Source organism: Myripristis murdjan, chromosome 19, assembly GCF_902150065.1.
Source record: "Myripristis murdjan chromosome 19, fMyrMur1.1, whole genome shotgun sequence".
NCBI classification, from domain to species: domain Eukaryota; kingdom Metazoa; phylum Chordata; class Actinopteri; order Holocentriformes; family Holocentridae; genus Myripristis; species Myripristis murdjan.
Window position 1 is genome coordinate 1,565,684 of NC_043998.1, and position 27,343 is coordinate 1,593,026.

At 42.1% G+C, this 27,343-nt stretch overlaps 1 protein-coding gene across 1 annotated transcript; it reads right to left on the minus strand.

Moving 5' to 3' along the window:
• Positions 1-433: 433 nt before the first annotated feature.
• cpxm2 (carboxypeptidase X (M14 family), member 2) lies at positions 434-26,614 on the minus strand. Its single transcript, XM_030077930.1, has 14 exons — positions 26,280-26,614; positions 22,727-22,828; positions 17,388-17,497; positions 14,958-15,097; positions 10,294-10,378; positions 9,173-9,323; positions 8,815-8,903; positions 6,820-6,943; positions 6,406-6,602; positions 5,712-5,891; positions 4,211-4,508; positions 3,691-3,830; positions 3,053-3,152; positions 434-771 (listed from the first exon to the last, which is right to left on the minus strand). Exons 1-14 carry the CDS (start codon positions 26,575-26,577, stop codon positions 509-511), a joined length of 2,277 nt encoding a protein of 758 aa, XP_029933790.1. The 5' UTR covers positions 26,578-26,614; the 3' UTR covers positions 434-508.
• Between the last annotated feature and the right edge of the window lie 729 nt (positions 26,615-27,343).

The window sequence follows — 27,343 nt, forward strand, 5'->3', positions numbered from 1 at the left end:
AGTTTACATTTTGACAAAATGAAATTCTTCAACTTTAAATGAACATATTAAAAAGTTTGAAAAAAAATTGAGATGATGACAGAGAGAGCTTATGCCTGGGTAAAACAAAACAAAACAAAACAAAACAAAACAAAACAAAACAAAACAAAACAAAACAAAACAAAACAAAACAAAGCAAAACAAAACAAAACAAAACAAAACAAAACAAATGAAACAAGCATCCAGTTTTAAGCAATCAACAATTTAAATCTGATTTATATCCCAACAGAATTCCACACACTCTAAACCCAGGCTAAGAGTCCTGATCAGAGCCCAGTCTGATCCCAGCAGACGTTTAAAGGAATAATCCAACGTTTTGAGCCAAATCCCCTTTTTCCAACTTACCCAGACTGAGACGAGATGTTCGAAACCATTTTCACCTCTGTACGTCCAGCGGTGAAAGGGAAAAAGAGTATTTTGCCCAAAACTTTGGAGTATTCCTTTGACTCTTCTTCTTCCTCTGGATCCCTCATCCCAACGCTCCCAGATACCGTTCTCTGGGCCTGCGGGCCTGCAGCTGCCTGACAGGCAATCTGATGGGCTGCTTGTTGAATTTTTCCATGATTTCTTTGATGCGTGAAAGGTTTGTGCGGCCGATGGTGAAGTCACACCTGGTGGCGCCCATCTCGTAGCCCACCTCGCACTTCTTACTGGAGAGGCTGTAGCCCTCGGCCCTGGCTGTCACTCTGTACTCTCCTGGATTGAGCAAGCGCCAGTAGTCTCCATCCAAAGCTGAAAAGCAAATAAGATGTTTATGATTCTTCAGGTTTCTGTGTGGTTCTGTGTGGCTGCAATGCATGTGAGATGGATTATGAATCAGATGGATTCAGAAGGGCAGCTATCCTGTTTCACATACATTCAACTTGAATTGCAAATGGTTGCTCATAAAACATTTAGGTCAGCCTTATTCTCAATGTTCAAAACAAAAAGATTCTTGCCAGTGGTAGTAAAATACATCCACTGGTTGTCAGATTTCATCTAAAATCTTTCATGTCATTCCCAAGATGAAATAGGCAACTGTTCAAGTCAAGTTTTTTATTGTAATAACAGTTTTTCAAGGGCTCGACCTATAAAGGATGTAAATGTTAAATTCAAGCAAAAACATGACAAGCACAAAAAAAAAAAAAAAAAAAAAAAAAAAAAAGGGGGTTACACATATTTTGTGCAAAAGTAGCAATATGCAAATCTTGTCCTAGAAAGCCAAATTTAATACTTGGCAGTGGCAGAAAGCTTCACAAAGCTTTCACCTAAGAATACCCTAAACTGAAAATGAAAGTTGGAAAGAGTTCTACTTTGCAGAATGAAGCACTATGTAGTTCTCTTTAGGCTTAAAAATAGCTCTGCTTTGTCATATTGGATTTACCTGGGCTCTCCCGGCCAAATGTTGCCTTTGTGTGGGCTGCGAGTATGGCTGAACTTGTGCTGCATTTTAAGCCCTTTGATTTGCTCACAAAGATGACAGCTTTGCTTCCTTCCCATCATCCAGACAACCCACCGCCCACTCGACACCTCGCTGCAGCCACTGAGCCAAATGAAATATGATGGCAGTTGTGCCACTGCTGTTGATCTACATTCAATGCAAACAGTAACAAGTGGACATCTGTGTTCACATCATTTACGTTCAGATGGCAGAAGGGAATCATGTCCTGCAAAGCGGCCCAATATGAAATGCTAATCAGCTGTATAATTCCAAGAAGAAGCCCAGAGTCTGGCAAAACATCTTTCACAGATCGATGTGCTTCACCAGCACCCAGGCTGCCTGTCCTGTCATCCCACTGGCTGCAGCTAATTCATCCTGACGGAGGCACAGGTCTTTTTCAAGGTCTGTCTGTGAGGATAAATAGCATTCGGAGACAAATTCGAGCACTTCTTTACTGCGCAAAGCACAATAAAGAAGATAAGAAGATATATTTTCAACTGATCAGCCTAAAACGTTCCCTGGCTGCAGCGCAGGGAAGCAGGGTTCCTGGGAGGAAATGGTGACTTATTCTAAGTTCCAGAAATAATAACAGCTAATGTCCTTGTGGACATTCGATTTCACGCTCTAAGTACAAAAACACTTTGGCTTTGAAGGCTGCATTTTTTAGGCATCAGCGGAGATTGCCTTGAGGATGCACAATTGATAGCCGAATTCAGTGTATAAGGCCTGAGCGACGCTGAGTCTGGCTGTGAACTGAGAGTAATTCCAACCTGCGGCTCTGCTACAATACATCAGCCGCTTAGTGCTGTTACTTTACATTTCTTCTTACAGTATCCTACAGATGCTCTGTTAGACTGCAGATTCACATATAGTAACTGAGGAGTGACTCATTCTCGAGAAATAAGCACAAGTGAACCCATTTAAGCCCTGAGGTAGCTGCTTTGATTACTCATATGTGATTTCTGAGGTGTGATGCAAAAAATACCCACATGCTGAAAAACAAGGCAATTTTGTCTGTGTCCCAGTGAATGCCTTCTTATTTATTTTGTTGTTGTTGCTTACTCAAATAAAGTAGAGCTGAATGATATGGTTAAAATAATTATGTTGGAATTATTTTGATAGATATTGCAACTGATTGATTCATGATTTCAGTGGGAATGCCAACATGATCATTTTCATTTTCACTGAAAAAACTATCAGAAAAAAAGATGTGATTTTTTTTTTTTTTTTTTAATCTGCAGAATACAATTTTTAGGCCATGGCATGTCTATATACCAATACATATATACACCAATACTTCATTTGTAGTAGTATTTTGTCACAGTTTACATTTATCAAAAAATTGTAGCTCCTGTGCTTTTGAATTTGCTCTTGGCCGTTCTGAAATTTCGATAATATTTTGATTAACTGTTCAATCTAAAATGAATCATTCCTAACTGAAATTATACCGTAGAGCAAAAAAATGGGATTTTCCCTGCAGTAACGATGGCATTAACCTGAGTCGAGGGAGCAGCAAAAGTTATCAAAGTTACCAGTGTTACAGTATGAATAAAACACACTGCAATGTTTACTCGCTCAGGTGAAATGCATTACCTGTGCGTATGTCATGGCTGATGCCCTCCACAGAAATGATGGCGTTGGCTATTCCCCGCCCCTGCAGATCCCTCACGACACCTTTGATCCCACGATGCACCTGTCCGTGAAAAGCAAGACCCAACCACCTGTTTAATACTGCACCAGCCCTGCCCCTTTCACATGTATAATACAATGTATATTGCATGAACATGAAGTATGATGTATAATGCATGTGCCAAAGCTCAGCAGGAAAGACACTGCACCTCCTAATATCTCTGCTCCACATTCAGTATCAATATTTAAAACGTGGGTGAATCACCTTGTTTGATCCGAGTCAAACGTAGTCACCAACCGGCGGGTGTTTTCCAATCATAAACATTAACGTGTTTGATCGGAGTACAGTTGAAATCCTTGTAAATACAAATAATGTTCAGCATGTGAGCACAGTTGGTAGGCTAGAGATGAAGCACTTTAAAGTAAGCATCTTTACTGGGAACAATAGTGCAAAAAACAACTTAACGAAGGTCAAAAGTCAGCTCCCAGATCCCCAAAATAACTCTGTAATAACATAGCAGCAAAGAAGCATGTGTTTATGTGGTTTGCTTGTATGTGTACGTGCGTATGTGTGAGCTGCGGGGGCCGCTTTGCCTCTGTACCTGCTCCATGAAGACAAGCAGAGACTCGCGATTGTTCTCCCACTCCTCTGGCAACTCGCTCTCATGAGGGAATTTGTCACAACCCACATACATCGACAACTCAAAGCAGTTGGTGTGCAAATAGCTGAAATCATTCATACCTGCCAACAAAGAGAAATTTATCTGTAGGCCACCATCCAGTTTTGGATATAGAGTATCTTTGGTCATATATTGTTATTTTCTAAGAATTTGTGGTCAAAATGAAAAGTGGAATGGATTTAATGCTCCCTGCAGAAGAAAATAGGAAAAAAAGTTTTATTTTTGCCATGCTTTATTTGGGTGTCTTTGGTTTCTTATACGAGGCTTCAAGCTAAAAACAGGAGGCATTAAAACAGCCGAGGGGTGGAATATTGAATATGCAGATGTGTGCAAGGGTGCTAAACAAAGCTACAGCTCAAAGGCTCCAGGCTGAGCTAAGAAATCCTGCTTAGCACAGTGCTCAGATCAGTCAGCCAAGGCCCAGGTGGGCATGGACACTCACTGCCAGCCGCAGTGTGCCACGACGCCCCGTTGATGGTGCCATCCTCTTTGGCAAAGTCCTCGGTGTGGCAGACGCGTCGGTTGGCATCAGTCATCAGGCGGTGGGTGGAAGCGTAGGAGAAGGCCAGCCAGCGGAAGACGTGGTCATCGGGGGTGGGGGTCTGCTCCCTGGTCACCCCCTGAGACCGAGTTCTGTCGTATGGGAAGGTCACCACCAGCTCCCCTCCCTGGAGGTTGCCACCCAACACGAAAGGCATCTTCTCCATCCAGGCTATCAGGGAGCGTGTCTCCACGGCAACCTACCGTGGGGACCCAGGAGAGATGAGGATAATGTGATTCATGCAATCATCTCGCTACTGTGATCACTGAATTAGCTCCTGTATGTTGGAAACAATTTCATTGCGATGTGCTCCCAGGGAGGGGGGAGTGAATCAGGGCAGGTGGAGATAAAACTAACAAACTGGCACATTATTTACCAACAATGCTCATAAATTTCACACTTGCGTATGGTTTCAAAAGTAAAAGCCCCCATAAAATGTACAAATTGTTGTCAAGAGGAGGGAAGCCAGCCAGCATCCAGTGGCTTTTAATGTATTTGCATTTATACACAAGCTACAATTAGGAAATGAGGCAAATTGCCCCCTTGTGTGTGCGCTCATATTGTTTACCAGTTGTCCTGTATCTCAAAAGTGCTGGCTTGCCTGACTCGTGAGGAGAACGAGGGCAGTTTTCACAGCTTCCTGAGCACAGATGGGGATTCCAGCTCTGCAGCTGCAGCAGCTATTCTTAAGGCTGTGTGTGTGACTCACGCATGGCTTTCAGTCACATCAAAACACTTGTGAAGGTGAGCTTTTAATAGATTTCTTGGCTTATATTAGCTCACAGCCTCTTTGTGGCAAAATACCAAATACACCCCTTGCACCCAAAATTGACAGTGATGACATGCTCATGCGGTTTTTGTGCCCTTTCCAAAACACTGCAGGATTTGTTTGTTAAATTTAGAGAAGTGGAGGTGCAGGGCAAAGAGTAGGCGCATGTACATCATCAACAGGCATCACTGATTTGATGTCTATTGATGGCAACACTGGAGATTATATGGTCATTGTGATACCATAGATACAGCACCTACAACATACATTTACAGACTCCTGTTTTAGATCTTATTATTGATTCAGACTATTTTTTTTTAATCTTAGCACATCCATAAGCCATAGCCTGAAACTTACCTGTGTGTGGGTGTGTGAATGTGGGATAATTGGTATTTGCGACTAAGAGGCTGCTAAGCTAAAACCAAGCAAGTATCTATATACTGACTTTAAGTAGCTTCAAAGTCAGAATAATATTGTACAACAATGCAACATCCATATTCTCTATCTGCTGGTTGCAACACTTTGACTGAGTGAACTACTCAGACACAAGATGCCATGACAAAAGAAACTCGCAGGTGTAGCAAAGTTGAAGAAATTAATGTGATTTACAAGTCTAATAAGAGTCAGACTCACTGTGGCGTTTTTGGACTGGTACCACTCTGGAATGGCCACGTGGTGGTTGAACATTTTGCGAGGGATCCACTTCTTGGCCTCACCCTCCCACAGTACGGAGTTGAGATCAGGGAAATTGTGGTGAATGTCTATTCCGTCTTGGCTCCAGCGGCCCAGAGACCAGCCACTGAGCTCTGACCCCTGGGTAAACCCAACAGTATGGAAACACATGGTGACAATATGAAGCAGGAACAGAGAAAATGGTACAGCGTGTACAGTATGTGCACACACACATCAGGTCACCAAATGACTTGATGCAGTGTCCAAGGAGTATCAGACAAGCTTTTAACCTGGCTTACTTGCCTTATCTAATTGTATTAAATTAATAGTGAGTCTTTCATCTTACACGCCTGCTGCTAATTTAATACCATCCAAAACTAATTTCATACCATCCACCACCTGTGTTTTACTGGTGTTTTTGCAGCAATATGAGGAGCACATGTCCACTTTTATTTATTTGTTCATGCCTTACATCCCTCATTTTCTATATTCCACAGGTCACTCTCACCCATTTTCACACAAGCGCACATACAGGCCCATTCGCATGCACTCTTATCAGGAGAGCACACACACACTCCTTAGCCAGAGATGGTGGTATTTTTGCCATAGGCCAGAGCATGATATGAGGTCACTAATGGCAGTCTTGCAGACCTACCACTTCAAAGGCTTTCTCGTACCCATCAGGGTTGACAGATGGCAACAGGTGGATCCTGGTCTCCTCCACCAGGTGACGTATGCGCGGGTTGCCAGACAGATACTCCAGGCACATGAACTGCATCAGCAGCAGCAGCAGCTCGCGACCCAGCACCTCGTTACCATGGGAACCAGCGGTGTAGCGAAACTCCGGTTCACCTGGTCAACAGGTTCATGCGAGGGGAGGAGAGAGACAGAGAGTGAAAGATTAAATATGCAATAAAGGCTAAATTTAGCCGCGCTGAGAAAAACAAAGCGAGGAACACAGTGTGAGTTTTCCAATGTTAACATTATACCTAATACTGAATAATCACGTCCCTGTTAAAACCTGTTTTAAGACATTATGGTACACAGTTTCTTTTAAAGATATTCTCACCAACTTCATGCTCTCCTGGGTTGTCAGAGATCTCTATGGCATACAGCTTGAGGCCGCCGTGGCTCTTGCCTATATTGTAGATCCTGGTGATGTTCGGGCACATTTCATTAACCACCTTCATGAGCTGCGAGAGGAAAATAACACAGCATCAGCTATTAATATATAATGTAAAACTCTCCCTAAAACGTCTGACATTAAACCGGTGCTGCACGCCTGGGTCCCTTGGGGCGGCAAGTGAAGCACAGCCTCATAATGTTACATAATGTTGCATGTTATTGAGACACCTTGCCAATAAAAAGCAATATCAACAGAACTGTGTTACCAAGCTTACTTAATAATGCTTTGACCAATGAGGAAGGGCACTGCACATGAAGGGGTCGAGGTAATTATGAAGAGGGGCTTGTACAACAGCTGGACTACGGCAGAGCCAATTGAAATAACAAGCGATATCATTTAAACATACGGGCACAGAGAGGAGGTGCGCTGGGAAAGACACCATCATAACAAACTGTTAAATAAAGTAACAACATTAATTTTAGAGATCCATGTTGTGTTTACTCGCTCTCCCAGCTGCTCCAGTCATTAATCAGTCAGGACTGATGGGGTTTTAATTAAGTCCGTGTTGAATCCCTTTTTATTTATTTATTTTTTTTAAACCTAGTAAATCATTAAACAAACATCTGCTTTTGTTCATGAAAGCAGACAGAGGCGACATTCTTGCCTTGTCTTCCAATCTAATAAAGCACACTGGTCCTCTGTTAATTACACCTGGCTTATATTCAGCAGAAAGAGTGTACGGTGATTTTAAAGGCAGTCTTTCTGTTCTTACATGCAGGACGTGCCACTCCGTCACCTTTTAAAGGCAGTTTTATCTTTGGGAAATAGAATGGACTTAATGGGGTACTTATCTGCCTGTAGTATCTATATAGTAAGAGGGATGGTGTCATTAAAAAGAAGCTAAGAGGATCTAGGCCAGGATTTGCCAGGATAATGTTACGCCTGCCTCTTGAGAGGATGTCGGCTGTGGAAAATGTTGTTTCCACCTGCCTTGTTATGTCTCTCAAAACCTTCCATGCTGTGGCAAAATCGGTGTGGTTGAGGCTATAGAGACCCCTCAGTAGTGATCGAAAAAAGTTACCAAAAAGCTTCGTCTTGGGGTCTATGTCAAACTATCAAAGAACTCTTTTTTACTTTTCCCCTCCCAAGAGGCTTCTACTTTATTGGAGAAGACACGATGATTTCCAATAGCAGTCTGTGAGGTTCTGGCACCACACTGTTAAAACTGCCGTGGGCGAGGGAGAGATAAGGTACCAGGTACCTGCACGGAGAAAAGAAATGTCAAGGGCGAAAAAGGCTGTCGAAGCTGGGTTTTAAAAATAGTCCCTGCTGCTTTTGTAAACATCTATTGAGGCTGAACTTCTTGCATGACACACATTAGCCTCAAAGGTTAAAAATTCCACTTAGTTTGCTTTGATAATGCCGAAATGACCGCTGCTCTATAGTCGGCCACGCTAGCTGAGCATTCAATTGAGTGAGTCTCATTGTGGTTCCTAACAGCAGTTTGGGACACCTGTGGTCGGCTGTTTGGCAGGAAGGAGCTGCTGCATTACAGGAGATTATAATTCACAGCACTTGTACCTTCACAACCACTCAGTCACAGTGAACACGCTGACAAATACAGCTGTCTTCCCTCTCAGTAGAAACAGACTACTGTTCATGACAACTATATGAATAAGTAATGGTACAACCCACGAGACGCTTTATACATTTTCATTTGCCTGCCAAGGCTCTGTTCGTGCATTGTTGTTTTGTTCTCACAACTTGTCTGAAATTGGCTGACATTAATACAAGATGTCTTATCGCTTCATGTCACTTTGCGGGAGGAAAAAAAAAAGAAAAGAAACGGTAGCAGGACCCCTTATGAATAAAAGATGCAAACATCAGAATCACTAACAGGGTGATAACTACTGTTGTCCTCTGTTGACTGCAACCCACCTGCCGCATTTCTTTGTAGCTGTGATGCCTGAAGTCCAAGTCATCTGTGGTTGTGACTTCGTTCCGTCTGTGGTAATAGTTATTGGGATCTGGGGAGAATCAGAAAACATAAAGTTAGTGATATCAAGAGGTTGAACTTGAAGTTGATCCAGTCAGTTCATTTAAACTGAAGCCAAAGAAAGAGATCAACACATGGTTGTTTTTTAAGAGCCAAGACTGAATGCTGGAGCCTGCTCTCATCATTGCTGCAGTTCAACCCATGCATCGGCTGAATTACTTATAATCCTATGATTTCTCTGGCCTGTTAGTAGCTGTAAGTGCATACCAGTGGCAGGTATGCTCCATACAAACCCGTCACCTGGCATAGGACAGCCAAGGATCTCCACCCTCATGCAGATATTGCCACTGCTGAACCAAGAGCGAGGGTTGACTCGGATGTATCTGGCGACCACCGGTGCAGGGAATATATTCCGAACTGGGATCTCCTTTTCCCTATTGCCAATGAAGATCTACTGAGGCAAACACATTCATCCCAGAGTGAATAAACACTTAAGTACAGCATATGCATGTTTTTACAAGGTGTAACTTGTTTTTTAAAGCAATGGTATTAGCAGTACGGTTGGTGCAATCTTATGATTAAGTCATACTCATACAAATAACATTTATATTGGCAAGTAAAACCTCTTAGAGTCATAACAGCCAAGACAGAATGTCTTCAAACTTTCATGACACTGTGAATTTCCTGAATATTTTTTTTTAAACGTGATGCCACCCACACTTTCAGTTCTTCTCTGCCACCTTTTGCCATTTTTGAAAGATCAAAACAGTGCTTTTTTGGCATTTGCCACAAAAGGTGGGCGAGTGGGCAGCAGGAAGCTTGTGAACACAGACTAAATTACAGAATGGGTAGTATCTCCCCAATCGATGACATCATCAGCACAGAGAGAATACCATCACATTAAAATTTCATTAGGGAGCAGGATTTGCACCACTGAAAAGATACGATTTTTCTACAAACATGATATTAATCAGATATGCTCCGTGATATTGGGGTTATTAATATGATTTCTGCGGGTACCACGCATGGCCAAACACATTGACTTTCAGCTGAAAACGGCTGCTGGTGCGCAGTGTGAGAGAAGAGAAATGACTTTGAATGTGATCCAGGATGTGGTTCCCATCTGCTTGAGGATCATCAGTATTTACTATTGCCTGTCAGCTCATTAAGCCTGCAAGTAAGTGGAAGCCCAAATCTTCTCTTGTAATTGCTTTCAAACATGAATCCCTCTTTCTCTCAGGTTCCAGTTAATGAGGGACAAGTAAAATATTTTTTTTTACACAGAGCTGGTTTACACAGAGAGGGAATGATAGAGATTAAGCTCAAGAGGATTCTCTACACTGTGGATAATAATTGCCTACGCTGTAGATATACATTAGGAGACACTTTTATTTCTTTCAAACTTCATGCCCGTTACTCACCAAGTCCTGCGACCCATTCTTCAGTGTTATCCATGTGTGACTGTCGTTGCTCACCATGACTTTGTACGAGGTCACCCAATCACTCCTGGTAACATTGAGAGAAAGTCAAGTGATGAGAGGAAGAAAAGAAGAGAAATATCCTGTTAGGCTGAATTCAATGCAAATAGAGCACGGAGGTGACTGGGAGGATATTGCTAGGCACTCATCCAGACAGGCGCAATTTCCACTGGATGATGAAAGCTGTTTTTTTAAATAGGCTAAGAGGTCAACGAATGCCATTTATACTAGTAAGCACCCACTGAGTTTGTATTAAAGTGTTTGAATGAGGGCAAAACTGAAATATGTCATCCAGATGGTTTTAGTTTAGCGAAGTCTATGTAATAACAACTAGCTAAAGAAATATGAAAAAAAGATTTCCACACCACACATTTAACACAAATGCTCATGCGTTGAATTCCAGTAAAATGCAGTAATATTATTTATGTGCCTGCTATAAGTCAGTGATCGTATTTAGCCTGAATTTCATTCTGACAGAGCTTTCTGCATGATTTTTTTTTCTTTTCTTTTCACAAATGCAAGACTGGCAGCAGGTGTACACTTTCTAAGCTTTCAGACATGAAACACCGACATCTTTCTTCTATGCCACTGATCTTTTCAGAGATGATGGGAGCATATTTGTAGAGTTCATACACTATTTTAGATCTGCGGTTCCTCCCTTCCTTGCAGCACTAGCCAGGCTCAGAGGAGATAAGCAAAAGCAGAGCAAAGCGAGGCGCACTCTGAGAAAACAAAGCACATAATTGCACCTTTAGGGGTCCAGTGGCTTGTCACTGGGGCCTCTAAGGTGCAGCTTTTGTCCCCTTGACATTGGGTACTTATTTGTCCCCTTGTGGTTTGTACCTTATAGAGACCAGCTTTGTTCCTATATCATAACTACAATATTGACTGGATCATTGTATTGCCTATTTTTTAATATCTACAAATCTACAATTTCATTTCAAGGCTACTCAACCATAGCCTACGAGTTAAAATCTACCTTAAAGTAATATTTTTCCAATTTATTTATTTATTTTGGCATTAATTTATATACTTATTCGTTCATTTTATTTATTAATTCTTTGCATTTGGCCAAACAAACGCTTACTGCTTGGGATGTACCTTTTGGCGCTGAAAAAGGTACCCATAATTACCTTGGGGGACAGAAAAGGGTGTCTACTGTACCCCTATTTCTGACAGTGTGGCTCATCAAAACATGTTTTTCATGCTTGCAAATGGACCTCCGAAAGGAAAATTTCACCCATGACTTCATGTCTTATATAAGAGACATTTCTACCTGATGTGTTGCATAGGTTGGCACTGGGATGCCTCCACTTCCGGATAAAGACATCAGCGCTGAGCTCGTCCAGTCTGGTAAGAATTCCCAGTCCTGCTAATTAAAGCGCTATTACGAACAGAACGCCCTGAACTAGCACCACAGACAGCTACAAGCCCTGCAGAGCTAATTGCTGGGAAATTCTGTCTCATCCGCCCAGGCCTCCGTGTCTCCTGCACCCTCAGATCATGCCGGACTTGGAAGAAAATTACAAACACAGCCTGATAAAGAGTCTCCCTCTGCTCCCTAACCGCGCGGCAGTTTCCAAAGGTCTTTGCCACCCTTTCCAATTAAGGAGTACAAAGGCCAGAAGTTGTCAAAAATGATTACAGAAGCCCTCAGCTGCACATTTACATGAGAAAATTATGCAGGTTTGAGACAAAAGCTGTTGGTCGGAGTAAAATGCAGCAACATTTTGCTAAACTGGACTCCTGCTCTGAAGGACAAACATTAATCAAAATATTTAGTGTGCCAGGTTTATTTTTTGCTGAAATACATTTGATGGCATAGATTAAAAGGGATTTCAAACAACAAGGGGGAGGGCTCAGTTTTCATATGATATATTGTAATCACAAATAATGCTTCAATAAAATTTTGCAATATGTGTTTGAAGCAGAAATAATTGGAGGTGAGCATTCATCATTCTACTGTTAAAGGGGACCTGTCCTCGTGTAACCCCCATAAGGTGGATCTGTGCTATGCTCAAATGCCTGAGGTGCACTCTTGCTAAACATTACAAGAAATGTGGCCTGTGGCACATCTGGATTTATTTACAGCGTATTAGTTACATCTCAATTCACAATTGAAATTGACAAGCCCGCAAAGCCAGCAGCCCCTGTTTAACGTTACTGCAGAGTGACGATGGTGGTGAACAGCAGCGTGGACCTGCGCTGTAGCATCCCATGGCACCGCTAAGTGCCTCACGTCAGGTCTGATATAATGGAGAATCCAGTCGTGTTGCAAAAGTGTGGGTGGGATAATTCAAGGTGAAGGACTATGGCTACTACAGCCTTTCTCCAGAGGGAAAATGCACACATAATCCTTTGCAACTCTCTCTCAGAGTGGGTTTCCCAAGGGCTCTTGAAATCATATATGTATCCAGTTGCATTGTATGTGAACGTGAGTGTCTGGGTTTAATGCAATATATGAACAAAGGCGCTATTCTGCCACAAGCTTTTATACATGTTATGCATTTAACTTCATCTTAAAAACTCTCCAGCAGATTAACCTACAAGACGGTGATGGGAGGTTGAGTTTTAAATGCATAAAAAACACAGTCAGCACACAGAGTGTCTGCGCAGTAAAAACAAGAGGGATAGAAAATGAGGAAGAAGCCCTTATGAGGCTGATTCAGTGGGAGGAGAAACAAAACTCATCTCTCTTTCCTCGGAAGCTAAGTACACGGGATGCCATGGAGACCTGATGGTAGTGTAATTCATCTCTTAACAAGCTTTACAGACACTTTCTGCACAGTACAGCGGGATGACTCATCCCCGATGGTAGTTGCTGTCTCTAGGTACAATTTAAAACATGTTATTAAAAAAAAATAATGAAAACCGCAGTGTCCTTTTTCTACCTGTCAACTAAATGTGATGAATGAGCTTACAGTGTGGCAAAATCTATTTTCTCTGGTGTTATTTTTATAATGTAATGACCTTTTAAGCGAGATGAAGGAATGAGGGTGCACTCTCCAATCAATCAAACTCAAAAAAATCCTTAATCCCAGAGTGTGGGGATCAGAAAAGACTTACCAAAAAAAAAAAAAAAAAAAAAAAAAAGGATGATGCCGTGCAGGAATATTACTGTGAAGTTAAATTTTCCAGATGAATTTGAAGGAGAATACCGGCGTCAGTTAGAATTTCAGTCCATTTTCTTCCTTATTCATCTATTTTACATTCCCTTCAATTATTTTTCAGTGCTGTGATTTGATATTTAAACTTTATGATGATACTTTACAATGTCAAAGCTACCTTGAAATTCTCTGTTGTTCCAGCTAAATTAAAAAAAGACATGGATGTGACAATAAAGAGTTTAAAACAACTTGTTGTGAGGGATTATTTCCTGGCAGAGACTTCTCTTCCTGGGGATGTGAGGTGCCTGACAATGAGCAGAGTGTAATGTAACTGGCACACTGACATGAAAACACTCGACTCAAGCTCAGTGAAATCACAATTAAACAAACACTCTGACAAAACCAAATTAGGGCTTCGTGTTTGCTGTGATTGATTATGCAGCTCGAGCAAGTCTTTGAAAGTTGTTTTTTAGACTCTACAATGATGAATGGCAGCAAATGGCTTTTTCTGAAGCCAAGGAAATGAGCCCTGATATCTCCAACCACGCCTGCAGGAATAATGGTATCAGAGGGGCAATTGGCACAAATAAAACAATGACACAAACAAACACACACACACAAAAAAAAACAAGCAGACACAGAAGCAAAAAAAAAAAAAAGAAAAAAGAAATGGTAGTATTATGGTTTCAAGTTATGAAGAGTAGCCAGAGCCTAACCCTAACCCTAAGAAAATTAACTTGATTCTTTTTAAAAACATGGGAAAATGAGAAAACCAGCAAAAAAAAGATTGAAAAATTTGTGAGGTCGTTAAAAAATTACAATGTGTATGTATGTGTGTATATACACACACACACACACACACACACACACACACACATATATATATATATACTGAAGAAAACTGGGTAAAAAAAAAAATTATACAAATGAAAATCATCAGAAAGATTTTTTTTACGTTTTTTTTTTTTTTTTTTTATCAAATTTGCCAAAACATTGCCAGAAAACTACCACACAATCAGCAAAAAATTGTTTGAAAATTTTTTGAAAATTTACCATCACAAGAAAAATCAATCATAAAATTACCCCCTCCAAAAAAAAACCAACATGAAATTTTCACCAAATTACTGCAAATATTGTAAACATTTACAAGAACCCCCCAAAAAGGAAGAAAGAAAGAAAAAAGGAAAGAAAAAGAAAAAGAAACAGAGTGAGCCCTTCTGCCCATAGGCTCCTGGGTTTCAGAGTGCCAATCAAAATGATGTGATGTTCTGCACAGACTGAAGTGAAGACACATCAACGCAGTTCAAAACAGAACTGAACAAAGTCTTACGGGCTGTTCATCTTTTGGAGCTACACTGATCTATTCATGATAAAACACAAGAGGCCCCCCGATGATTTTATTGCCTCGGGGGCCCCTAAATCTGTAGTGGCGGCACTGAGACCAGCGTGGAGTCAGGAAGCCATCGGCATGTTAGAGCACACTGGAGGGCTGCTACTCACGACCAGAGGGAGCTCCTGCCTTGTGTGATGACCCCTGTAAACTTGGTCAGCCTCCTGGCGTCAACCTCAAACCACTGCAGCGGGTCGTCTCGCCCGGCGCACCAGCCCCCGTCGTAAAGGTCATCCTCGTAAAGGCCAGCCTGCCGGTGACAAACAGTGAGCAGCTCAGAGCAGCTTTCACACAAATATATAGCTATATATATACTATATATATATGTATGCCTCTGGTCTATTGTTTGCCTGGCTTGGCTACAAGGTAGTTAATTGTTCCTGTTTCATGGTCTGTTGGCAAGTATGTAAAAGCCAACAAGGCTCAGATCAAGGCAAAGTAATAAAAATACAAAATGGATGCTTATATTTGGTTCACTGACAGTCTGAAATGATGCAGTCTCCATAGGAATCTGCGAGCACGAGACCAGCGTGCCCCCCTGAGAAACGGCAGCGTGCAGCGAGACTGTAAATTGTGCAGTGTACAGACACAGGCCGGGTAGCTCGGACCGGCTTGATCACGCCTGAAAACGCTGGGACGGAGTGAACAAAAGGGCAAACGGGGAGCCAGTAAAGGCTGAGTTATAGAAACGAACGCGGGCCAAATAATGTGAGAAACTGTCTGCGCTTCTTTCCAGTTTCCCAGCATTCCTGAGCTTTCTCCACCGATTTGAGTATAGATTTTATTGATGCAGTGTTGGGATGCATTTCTTCGACACATTTTTGGCAGCGCGTGGTAACAGCTGACAGTGTTGACCCAGTTCTAAATGCATTAAATGCTTCTGGTTCCAAAAATGCAGTACAACTAATCATATTGGTACAGTATGATGAATTGAGATGGTTGGCTCGGAGCTCTTTGTGTTCACACTCTGACACTCTGAAATGTGCTGACAGGCCACACTGTTCATCTTCTTCAACCAAACTCATATCATGGTGGAATTATGCCCTGAGTGTATAATAGCATTGCATCTTAATTGTAACTGTCAAGATACTCTGAATTTACGCCTCCACACAGAACACCTAATCAATTACAGACTTGAATATACAGAAAGATGGATGACACGTCCCCTTGTCACCTCAAAGATGAGTTTTTGTTCCTGATACAAGAAGCCTCCACAAATGGAATTTGGACCCCTGAAATGTGAATAAAATTTTAGGATTTAGCTTCAGTCCTAGATAAATAAAGTGCTTGCACAGGAAGAGTGTGTCCCAGGAACAATAAAGTGTCCAGCTGCCTGAGCCACATTTCCAGAAAACACAAATGAATTTTACAGGTTTGCTGTTAGTTGACTTTGCATCAAATGGCTATTTTTAGATATATAATGAGATTTAAAGGATGATCAACTTATTTGCTCAATAATCCATTTTATTCTTACCTGAATTATATCATAAATCTCAAATATCCCTCATTAATAATCTTTATCTATAACAAAGTTTTTTTCTGCGACTATACAAAATCTCCAAACATCAAAAGAAAGTGAATTTACAAGAATGAATATTGTACCCGGCCTCTAATTATCACAATACAGACAGTGTTGGGAATCTAAACATATCAGCTACAGGAGTGGAAATAAACTGAGTCCATTGGACACTGGCCTGATTCAACAGGCAACATCTGCTTTCTATGTGTGTCTCCAGATTTACAGATAATTTCTCCCACGATTGGATACAGTATCTCTGTCCCTCTGATCCCTGACATGGACTCACAGACCCGAGGGTGCACACGTACACACACAGACACACACACACACACGTACACACATGCATACACCAAACAACAAAGGCTTTGTTCTGCTGGTTTCCTGACACGTCATGCCTCTCATTCTTGAGTGAATTAAGTGTATGTGTGTGTTTCATTAATTGCACTGTCTGATTCAGAACAGTGCAGCCTGCAAAAGATGAGGCAAGCTGCAGACTGTACTCAGTCTAATATGCTCAAAGTGGAGCTTGCACTAACAGGAAATACCTCCTCTCCCAGATGCCAATCCGCTTTATTAGGTTTGGGGATGTGCCCCTGGTTTGATGGCAACGGTATTGCTTTCTCTCTGGAGTTAGTTTTGGACTATTAAAATATGCAGTGAATCGAAGCAGAATGATAATGTCACCCACATTTAAGTGTACCCAGCCAAAGCATGTTGTCACAGCTTACATTTTTCCATGGATTTACCAGATACAGTCATTCAGAAACCTGCATTATTATATTAAAAAATACTGCACTGCAACTCGAATCAAAAGATATGATCTCTCAATCATATTTCTTTTCCATTGCTTCTTTGTGGGAAAACTGAATCCGCTTGTTTGATATGTAACATGCAGAGTGAGGCAGGAGAGTTTCCAATGAAAATGAGATCGCCCAGGGTCTAATGCTGCCCTCCTCTTTTTCCAGGCTTGGTGGGCTTGCACCACACACCACCACACCAAGGCTTTAGCATCTTGCCTTACCTGGATATTGAGACGACCTCTGTGTGCTCCGAGGCCGTAGCGTTTCATAGTTGAGGCGTGAAGTTGGAAATCGTCAATCTTCAGTGTCTCCAGTCCCATTGGGGGGCATTCTGGTGGAAGAGGATGACAAATTGGCCTGTGATACTTGGATGATGGTAATTTCATGTATCATCTATTGCTATAGATACAGCTCCTGACTCAGGGACCATGCAGTCGTTAATATCTTGACTCAGTCGTAATGAGTAACTCAGACTTTGCACTGCAAGCTCAAAATATGTAAAGCTAATGAGAGATTGGCTACATTCATCACCCATTACACTGAACATCTATAATAACAGATGCTATATGGCAAACATCCTTAGTCAGCACATATCGAACTGTAAACAGTTTTAATATCATTCTAATGTGCAATGCCGAGGTGAAGGCAGAGCATTTATGGGTGATTGTTACAATAGCAGTCATTATCCATCAGTGTCGATCTTTCCTCACACTCCCTCTAAACTCTATTTACATGGCATAATAATAAACCGATGTGGAAATAAAGCATTCATCAGGTATCTCTCCTCTTAAACTCATTTTAACACCCACCCACCAGCACTGTGAGCCTGAAGGAGAGAGAAAGAGATCCTGAGTTCACCTGCCTCAAATTTAACACACCTCACTGGGTAAACAATTCATTTTCTCAAGAGCTGGAAAATCAAAACGTAAAAGGCGAGCCTATATGAAAGAAACTACAATGAACTGTGTGACTGGTGCTTTGATGTAAACACGCCGCTATGAGTTTATGTATGTGGAAAGCTACACAGCTGATTAATCAATTTGTACACTATGAGCAAGCTTCATTTTTGTTCTTTGGAAATCTAATATACACGCCTATCACAGTTATCTAGCTGCTGCAAAATGACTGTAGCAAATATCATGATCTGAACACTTTAAAGAGCTCCACAGCCATCTTACCCAAAAAGAAAGCACTCAACTGGGTGCATTAATGCCTTGTTTGTGTTCTGCCACGCGCCCTTTCAGCAGTGTTGCCGTCATAAGGCACATCCCGTTTAGTTAATCAGTGTGGAAAGTTGGTCAGTGCTGCATTGACCCCTGACCAGCCTCCCTGCTGACTTTCATCATGTTACTTGGATGAATTTGGAAACTGTGGCCCAGTTTGTACTAAACACTGCCCTTTGCAACGCCCCCTTGAGACTGATTGGCCCCAAAAGGTAATCAGTTCATTGCTGGCCGTTTATCAACCCTCCCACCAAGTCTTGTGGGAATCTATCCAGTACCTTTCGAGTTATCCTGCTGACAGACAGACAGATGGACAGACAGGGGCGATCACACCTTTTTTTTCACCTCCTTGGCAGAGGTAAATATCATCATCATCTCTGTGAGTCCATTAGATAACTCTGTCCAGTGTGCATGCTGATACTCTAGCATCCATCATGTGCAGCTAACATTATCCTCAAAGTAAGAAAATGAGAACTCTTTGGTAAATATTTTTAGACTGTTACATTGGAAAAACACATGCAACCTTGGACAAAGAGCATGCACTTTCAGTGGTAGAACGAATTTTGTTTACACAGTAAACAAAATTAGATGGTGGTTAAAGTTACCAACCTTGGATTACTGACTAACCAATGCCAGCTGAACGCTAAGCATTCGTCTATGACACTGGACAAAACCATTTACCAGAGACACAGACATGACTTTGCCACTGATTCACTCTTAATCAGCAGAGTGACTAATGGGCCAAACTCCCAGAGGACCCGTTTAGTCCTTCAATGCCTTTTTGCACAAAAGGCACAAGGGAATCCAAAATCTCTATAGTCTTTTTGCTGTGGACTTAAAAGGAGAGATGCAGGGTCATAAAGCAACACTATGGCGATGCGGCTGTCCTGTCTTACCGGCTGTCCTTTATGTCTTGCTGAAGGGATGCTGCATGAGTACTAAGTCTTACTTTTTCTTAATCAAGTATAAAAACTTTGCCAATGGGGTAACATTAACTTAAACACTGCCTTAAGTTGTTTCAAGCTTAATTTTCTTGATACAAGTGAAGTGATTACCGTTTTCGGTCATGTTTCACGATATCGACATTTGTCTCACCTGGCCAAATTTTTCACTTGTGTTATGATACAGTTTAAAGACTGAGCATGAGAGAGATGATTTGTAGGGTAGATGATGTGTTGACATTGATTATTTTTCCAGGCTCATTGTCCTAACTCAGGGTACAGGCATTATACAATGAATCGTTCATACCATCACCATTTATACTGATGTTGGCAATTAGTAGTAATCAATCCATATGATCCTTATGATCATCCTCCGATTGCCTGTTTGAGTAGGCCAGTTATTCAGCATTTTACATGAAGAGTGCAGGAATGGTTGGTCAAAATAACAGCCTCATTTGAGGCAGTTTGCCTTTATAATGGAAAAATGTAGGCTTTATTGAATAAGAAGTAAGCTGCACATCACTTAAGAATGTTTTCGTTTTCTGCTGGAGGGCATATGCAGTGTGCTTGACCAAATGCCCATCTTTAAGTGATTACAGAGACTGAGATGCCGTTTGCTAAATAGAGCTCTTTGTGTGAGATTGGCTCATCTTTTACACTACAATGGATTTCACCCAGTGAGGACCAAATGGGCAAATAAGGGCTGACGTGTGAAATCCCTGCTGGCCAACGGCTCTCTGGGTCAGATCAAGCTGTTTGCAGACTTCCCTAGACCACAGCTATGGAATTTCAAAGCAAGAATTTCCGATTGGGCACAGGTCTGTTTGTATATGCAGCATGTGCTGCACATGTCGCTGTCATACAGCCAGCGCTGTCTTCACAAATGAACACCCAGACGAAAAGACGACAAAAGAATTTCCCAATGAATATACAGTAGATGTGCACTTTTGTCTTTGACAGAACATGCGTGAAGTTGGTCACGTCTCTCTATAAATTTGATCCTTCGGAGGAGGCGGAGATACCATCAATCCATCTGGGATTTATAGTGAAGCCAATGCATTCTTTGAGAGGGTGAAGATCAAGTTTACTGACATTTAAAAAATAGTTTTCCACAAGCTCCAAAATCCACACAATATTACAGGACACAATTTATGTTGGGTGCATTAACCAAACACAGTGTGAAGCCAAATGAATTCTTGCTTTAAAAGTGGTGTCAAAGTTGATTAGCAAGCCAGATGTGATGCTACTGGAGTGTCCAGTTAGTTTAGTATTTACAGTAACTCTACACAACAGTGAAATGCATGTGATGTCCTATCTGTGACCCGAAGCTAAAAGCCTCCATGCCTGTATTTCAAATCCACTTGGACCTGCAGACATGCTGCAGGGTCCAGTTGTACACTGCAAGTCCCCAGGCTGTGAATGGACAGATCACAAGTTAATAAGGTCAGGCCGGCCCTCACAGCAGGCAAAAGGAACAAGGTTAAGGGGAAAAATAAATGGGTGTGTGCCATTTTATTCAGAATAAATCATTATCACCATCTGCGTGCAGTCCTCTTTAAGACCCATAGGGGAGCGCAGCATCTGCTGTACAATGCAAATACCAAAACAGACACTCAGGGTCTCATATGTTGCTAACTAGGCCACTTGCCTTGTTCCTGCTGGGAGCCAAAAACCAGTTCCTGGGGTAGAGGTTTAGTCAGGCTATATATGTCACAAATCATTATTTCACATCTGGTGTTACAGTATTGAAATACTGCTGGCAGAGGATTCACTTCTACTGTAATGTAAGCCCTAAACAACTTCTAAGTCATATGTTTTTGAGGATAGAGCATCAATCTAAATGCATGTGGCGCCTTGGAAGCAACTTTAAGATTAAAAATAAAATAATTGAACAAATTAGTGTGATTGCTCTCTCATTCATTGCTTGTATCTTGCATCACCAGACAGCTGCACATCAAAAGCCTGTTTATAAGGCTCTGTAAACTTTCTGATTTTACTTGTCTGTTTTCCAGTTATTAGAGCAAAATCCAACAGCATTTTGCCAAGTTACTGTACACATTTGATAAAACTGTTGATATCTGTGTGGAAACATCTTGTTTTCACAGTTCTCTACAAGTGTAACGGCTGATGGGAATAATGAACAAGCCGTTGAATCATTCGTTTAATCAAACAATGAACATCCCCGCTGTGCTTAAATCCTCCATTTAATGAATTCCCCATTGTTTTGGTATGTGCCGATGTGGCAATCACAGTTTTTTTTTTTTTTTTTTTTTGAGTACTGCTCCAGTTTAGCTCCAACAATGGCAAAATAATTAAAGAAATTTGGAGGCAAGAATAAGACGTGTGAGGCTATAGGATGATGATTTAGTTGTTAAAATAAAGAAAGGGTGCGATTTTTAAAGCGTTGTTTATGATTTTGCCCATAAAACTGAGGCACTTAAGTGTGGTCCAGATAAATCAGACGCTACCAAGGCATGGAGACGCTAAACAAACATCACATAATTCATAAACCAGGTCAGTGTTGAGTCAGAGCTGCAGTCATGAAAACATGATTTGGTAGCCTGGGCTGTCCAGATCATGACTGCGTGCTGGGTTTCTTTATAACTTCCCAACTGTGCCAGGCGTGTCAGCATGGAGTTCCAATTTTCCAACATGTTAGAACAACTCTGCAGTCCAAAATCTCTGCCCACAGTCGCCTTTCACCTCTCAATGCCAACTTGAAATGGTAGCGTCTCTATCTCTCGCAGTAGGCTGCTTACAATAGCTTTAACATCAACACATAAATTCACACTTGGCCTACGCACTTATTTTCACGTTCCAGCATTGTTAAATACAGCGCCTTGTTCGAGTTTGACGCTGTGTAAATAAGTGTATTAAAGGCAATTTACTGCTTCTCTCATAACTCTGGAAAGTTTGAGGTTGCAATATGTGTGATGTGCCCCAAATCAAATCTTTAGCAGTGTGTTGTCCTCTTGGACCTGAGAAAGGTGGCACACAGTTTTCACAGGACCGTGACAGACAGTGCCCGTGCACGAAGGCTACCGGGGCATCCTGGCCTCAGTTTAGCAAATATACAGCGATCCATGGCAACCAAACACAATGCTTCATCGGCAAGGAGGACAACAGTGCCTCTGTGACTCGACTCCACTTCTGAGAGCATCATCTTTATTGCCAGATTTTTCCTCTCAGGGAAAATAAGCTTTTTGAAAACTGTCCTCATTCCAAAGCATTTGTCATTTCTAAGAGGGTTTGTTTCTTTCTCCCATCCTAACTGCCCTGGTTTAGACATAGAAACAGCCCCTGCACATCAGTGGCAAGATGGATTTCCTGAAATATCATTTTATGAGATCATGAATTTCCCAGGTGTAGCGACAGCGTCGTCTGTCCTTCACTCACCCTCCTTTATTGAGCTGTACTGGCCCTCTCCTTCTGAGACGCTGTTTGGGCTTTTCAAGGCGTTCTTCTTGTTCTTCTCAGTCTTTTTGTTGGCCGGTTTCACTGAGGAAGGGAAGGAACACTCATGAAGAAACAGAAGGTTAATGTTTTCTGTGGACAGTCTACTCATCTTTGCTATTGCTGAATGATTATTGACAAAGCACAGAGAGGAACAGAACAAAGAAATGGATCCAGGACAGGGGGCTAAACCAAGAGATGATCTCTTTGAAAACTTTTTAACCTCATTGCTCCTTGCACTCAGTCACAGTGGAGACCCACAGTAGCAAAGCCAAACATGGATTTTGAAATTGCATTCACACTTTCTGATGATAGATCACTGCTGGCAATCATGCAACACCCTTGTACTATGATAGTACTTACTCAATTGACTACCTGGAGGGTTCAAAGCAATCATGAAAATGTCCACCATAAGAGAGACCGGGGAGGGGCGGGGAGCCACATTCCAGGAAGAACTAAAGATGTAAGTGGGGAGTGCACTTTTTATTTGACTGAGTGTCAGGTCAGGATAGGCCCCATGTGATAACAATCCCTCTCACATCTGAAAGTCTTTATCCACAACTCAATCCGAGGACAGGTTAAATCCCAAACAACGCTCCGAGCTGCATGCGATTCAGCCTAAATGGTTTTCGACTGAACAAGAGGGCACCGAGACATGATCATTTAGACATTGCTGTGGTGCACCAGCTCGGTTAGGAGTTGCCAGCTTTTTTTTTTTTTTTTTCTTTTATTACTAACCAATGTACTGGAAATAACTTTACCTCTAGGCCCTTGCAGTTCCAAACACATGGGCCGACAAAAAACGTAGGTAAACAGTTCAGCTCGGTTTCAAAAAGGAATAATACTTTTTATTGGGTGCTGAATCCAAAAGAACCAGGTAGGACTATATCTTCATAAGTGAGAGGACAGAATTCTCATTTTAGTTAGACCACTCATGTTTGAAACGCTTTATCACAGCAGCAGAACACAGTTAGAGTCTGGTGTCTATCCCAGCTCGGACCTCATCACTCCCTGCAGATTTTATTACATATAGATATTGAGGAGTGATGAGTAAATGTCTTCGCCCCCAGCTGGAGCCTACAGGTGGATGCTGAGGTGATGGTAGGGCTGAAAGAGCAAGCAACAATCCTGATGCAGGGCAGCAGCGGCATCAGAGGGAGAGATGGGAAATTTTGCAGCTAAAATAGACTGCCAAATAGATAGGGCTTGTTTGGTGGATGACATGTGGAGAGTAGGTGTGTAACAGTTCAACAAACCCATGGTTTGGTTTGTTCTGCAGGTTTTGGGTCACTGTTTTGGTTTGTTTTGTTTTGTGCACTACGGAAGGGAAAAAAATTACCATTTCCAGTGTTCTCTGTAATTTATTTTATTTTCAAAAATGCTATTTTTTCATCTAGTGATGTGATAACAATATATGAAATCAACAAATATTCCTCCAAAGGCAAAAGTGCCCTCAGACTAATTAAAGCAAACATAAAAATACTTCAAGTTTATTCATTAATTCATCAGCTAAGAGGTTGCATGGCTCTCATGTGAGTGTAACACTGCACAGCTAAAAATATAATGACCTCTCATGGTGAGGTCACTCTCAGGCGCCCTGGAGGTCTGGTCATCAGTGGTGAGAGCTTTGTAGGATGTGCTGTGTATTGAATGGTTTGTTTATTTTACATTTTGGTTTGGCACCGTGCTGAACGGTCCGGTTTTTCACCGTTCGGTTTTACACCTCTAGTGGAGAGTGAGGCATGTCGCGTAGCAGCAAGCTGACTGCCTGAACTAGCTCATACACTGCAAAAACTCAAAATCTTACCAAGATTTTTTGTCTTATTTCAAGTCAAAAATGTCTTATTTCTAGTCAAAATATCTCATCACACTTAAAATAAGACATGATCACCTCAGAAGTAACTTGTTTTTAGACAATTGTCTCTTGTTTCAAGTGAAAATTTGCTTGAAACAAGTGAAAATTTGCTTGTTTCATTGGCAAAATTTGTTTCTTGTTTCTAGTTAATTTTCACTTATTTCAAGTGAATTTTCACTTTTTCCACTGGCAAATTTTGCCAATGAAACAAGCAAATTTTCACTTGTTTCAAGTGAATTTTCACTTGAAACAAGTGAAAATTGTCTAAAAACAAGTTACTTCTGAGGTGATTCTGGGTCTCAAGATCGCCCCCATAAAAAAACATCAGTGAATTCTGTTTATATGGTCCAATATGACAGAGGAAATCATTAGTGACTTGTGCATGTCTCTCTGTGGCCGTACTCCCTCCGCAGTCCCACCTGCAGCAAGTAGCCCTGCTGGGACACGTGAGGCGGGATGCCTGCACCATTAAGTCACTGTCGACACAGCTGCTCTAAATTACCTGGTACCGGCCAGAGTGGACCAACCCTACCTTCATGCCTGTTACTGTCCTCCAATTGGCTGTCAGGATTTCCACATGCCTCCAAACCTGCTACTGCATGTGCTGCACGCCCCATAGGCAGGGCTCTGAGCCGTAGTAAATACGTTTGTATGGGCTGGAACGGTTCAATGAAGGGATCCTGCCATTGCTCACTGCTGCCGGGAAAACGTGGGTCTCACATGTGTTCAGCACAACATGGCTCCTAATTCAATCCTGACCTCTGCCGTGCTGGAGACTGTTGATATTTCTGTTGTGTGGAAGCTACGAGGAAACCTGGGTCTAATCTGTGTGTGTGTGTGTGCTGGCAGGATGGGGGTGAGGGGTGAAGGGGTTGTAAGGACTACCTGAGGAGATTATTGTTGCTCTTTTTCTCTGCACATCCATCACCATGTGAATTGAATGCAGCTGCTCCTGTCGAGTCCTAGAGGACACCAGCGTTCTGTCTGAGCCTCAAATTTTCCGTTTGAATTCATCAAGCAGTGTGAGAGCGTCTGAGGCACATTTATGCACTTTTATGCAAAAAAAAGTAAGCCATTTCATAGCTTTCGATGAAACTATGAGCTTTCTAGGCAATTTCAAAGAAACACCACTCTTGACTTTGATTTTTCTGCGGTCTTGTGCTTAAAATGACATTAAAATTGCATTTGCACAGTGTCCTCGTCCCATCACCGCATATATGTGTTGACAGTCACATTTGCACACATCTCGCAAAGCTATCCACATTTCCAAAGTTTGTTTGACTGAAAGCTTTAATCAAAAATCTTCCTTAACATACAAAAATCAGTGACGATAAGACACACGCTGTCATCTAGTGGTAATATTGTTTCATTGGGTCAAGGCAAAAGTTTCAGAAAGTTTTGAGCTATCATAATATTGTGTGCAACATAACAGCTTTGTTAGCCATGCACAATATTTTTGTGAGCCTTTGATTTAAAATTTCTAGCAAGTAACGTACTATTCCTACAGACATAGCTGATGATGGATTCCATCAGTAAAAACATTTTGTGGATAATGTATAGAGGTAAACCTTTTCCTTTCACAAGAGTGAAATGTGAGGAAAAGCAGCAGGTTGTCATGCTCAGAGAGGTGAGTACTTTTACCTGATTTTGCCTCAGTGGTGTCTTTATCTGTCTGCCTGCCGGTGTCTGCCTTTCCCTTTGGCGCTTTCTTGGCGGGAGTTTGGCCGGGGCGCTCCTGCCTGTCAGGTATCGAGGCCACAGGCTGCTCTGCTCCTTGGACCTGGTTGTACTGTTCTCTGGTCAGAAGCTCCTGCATGTAGTAATCCTCATCCTCGGCAGCGTGGCCGTGGCTGAGGTCTGCAAGTCCCACGAGCAGTCCCAGCAGAGCCAGGAAGGTGAGGAGGCTGAGGCGCTGTCTTCTCATGACCCTGGGGATCATCTCCAGCTGAGGGTCCCGATGCCGTCTCCAGAGGAGCCTGCTGCTGCTGCCAGGCTGTGTCCCATCAACTGCTCCCCTTCCTCTCCCTTCCCACTCCAGCACAGGGAGTTCACAAAGTTCTCAGAGCGCTCCAAGTCACTGACGAAAGCAGCGGAGCCAGAGGGTCCATGGACGCCTCAGCCTGGGAAAAATGCAGAGAGGGAGGGAGAGACACAGAGAGCAGAAGTCAGGGAAGAGATAGTCAGAGAGACAGCAAGTGATTTCCTTCTGTAGATGGCAGCAGGTGGCTCAGTCCTAAAAAGAAAGTTGCTTTTTGGTTGTTTTAAACCAATCTAAGGCTAATGACAAACTAAACAGTCCTTCAAATAGAGGGGGAAGAAGTGAGATAGAAACACACAGCTCTCTGAGAAACACACATTGACACTTCAACTGAGAGGATCCACTTTCATCTACATCTCCTCCCACTCTGGGCTGCTGCAATCGAAAGACAGAAAGTTTGCTCTCTCCTGCAGGGGAACCAACTAGGAGAATGAAACAGCTCTTAACCCGTTTGCTGTTCAGTGAACCGTCCAGAGGAGAGGCTCAGGCGACGCTTTTGATCTCTTTAGGGGTACAGTTACAACACGAGCCGAGACAAAGTATACATGTCATAACAAACAGTAGCAGCCGTCTGCCAATTCTGCTGAATTCCTCTAGCAATGAGACACGGTGGGTGTACAGCTCTCGTAATCCAGTACGTGTGTACTTATTGCTTTAAAATGTCAAC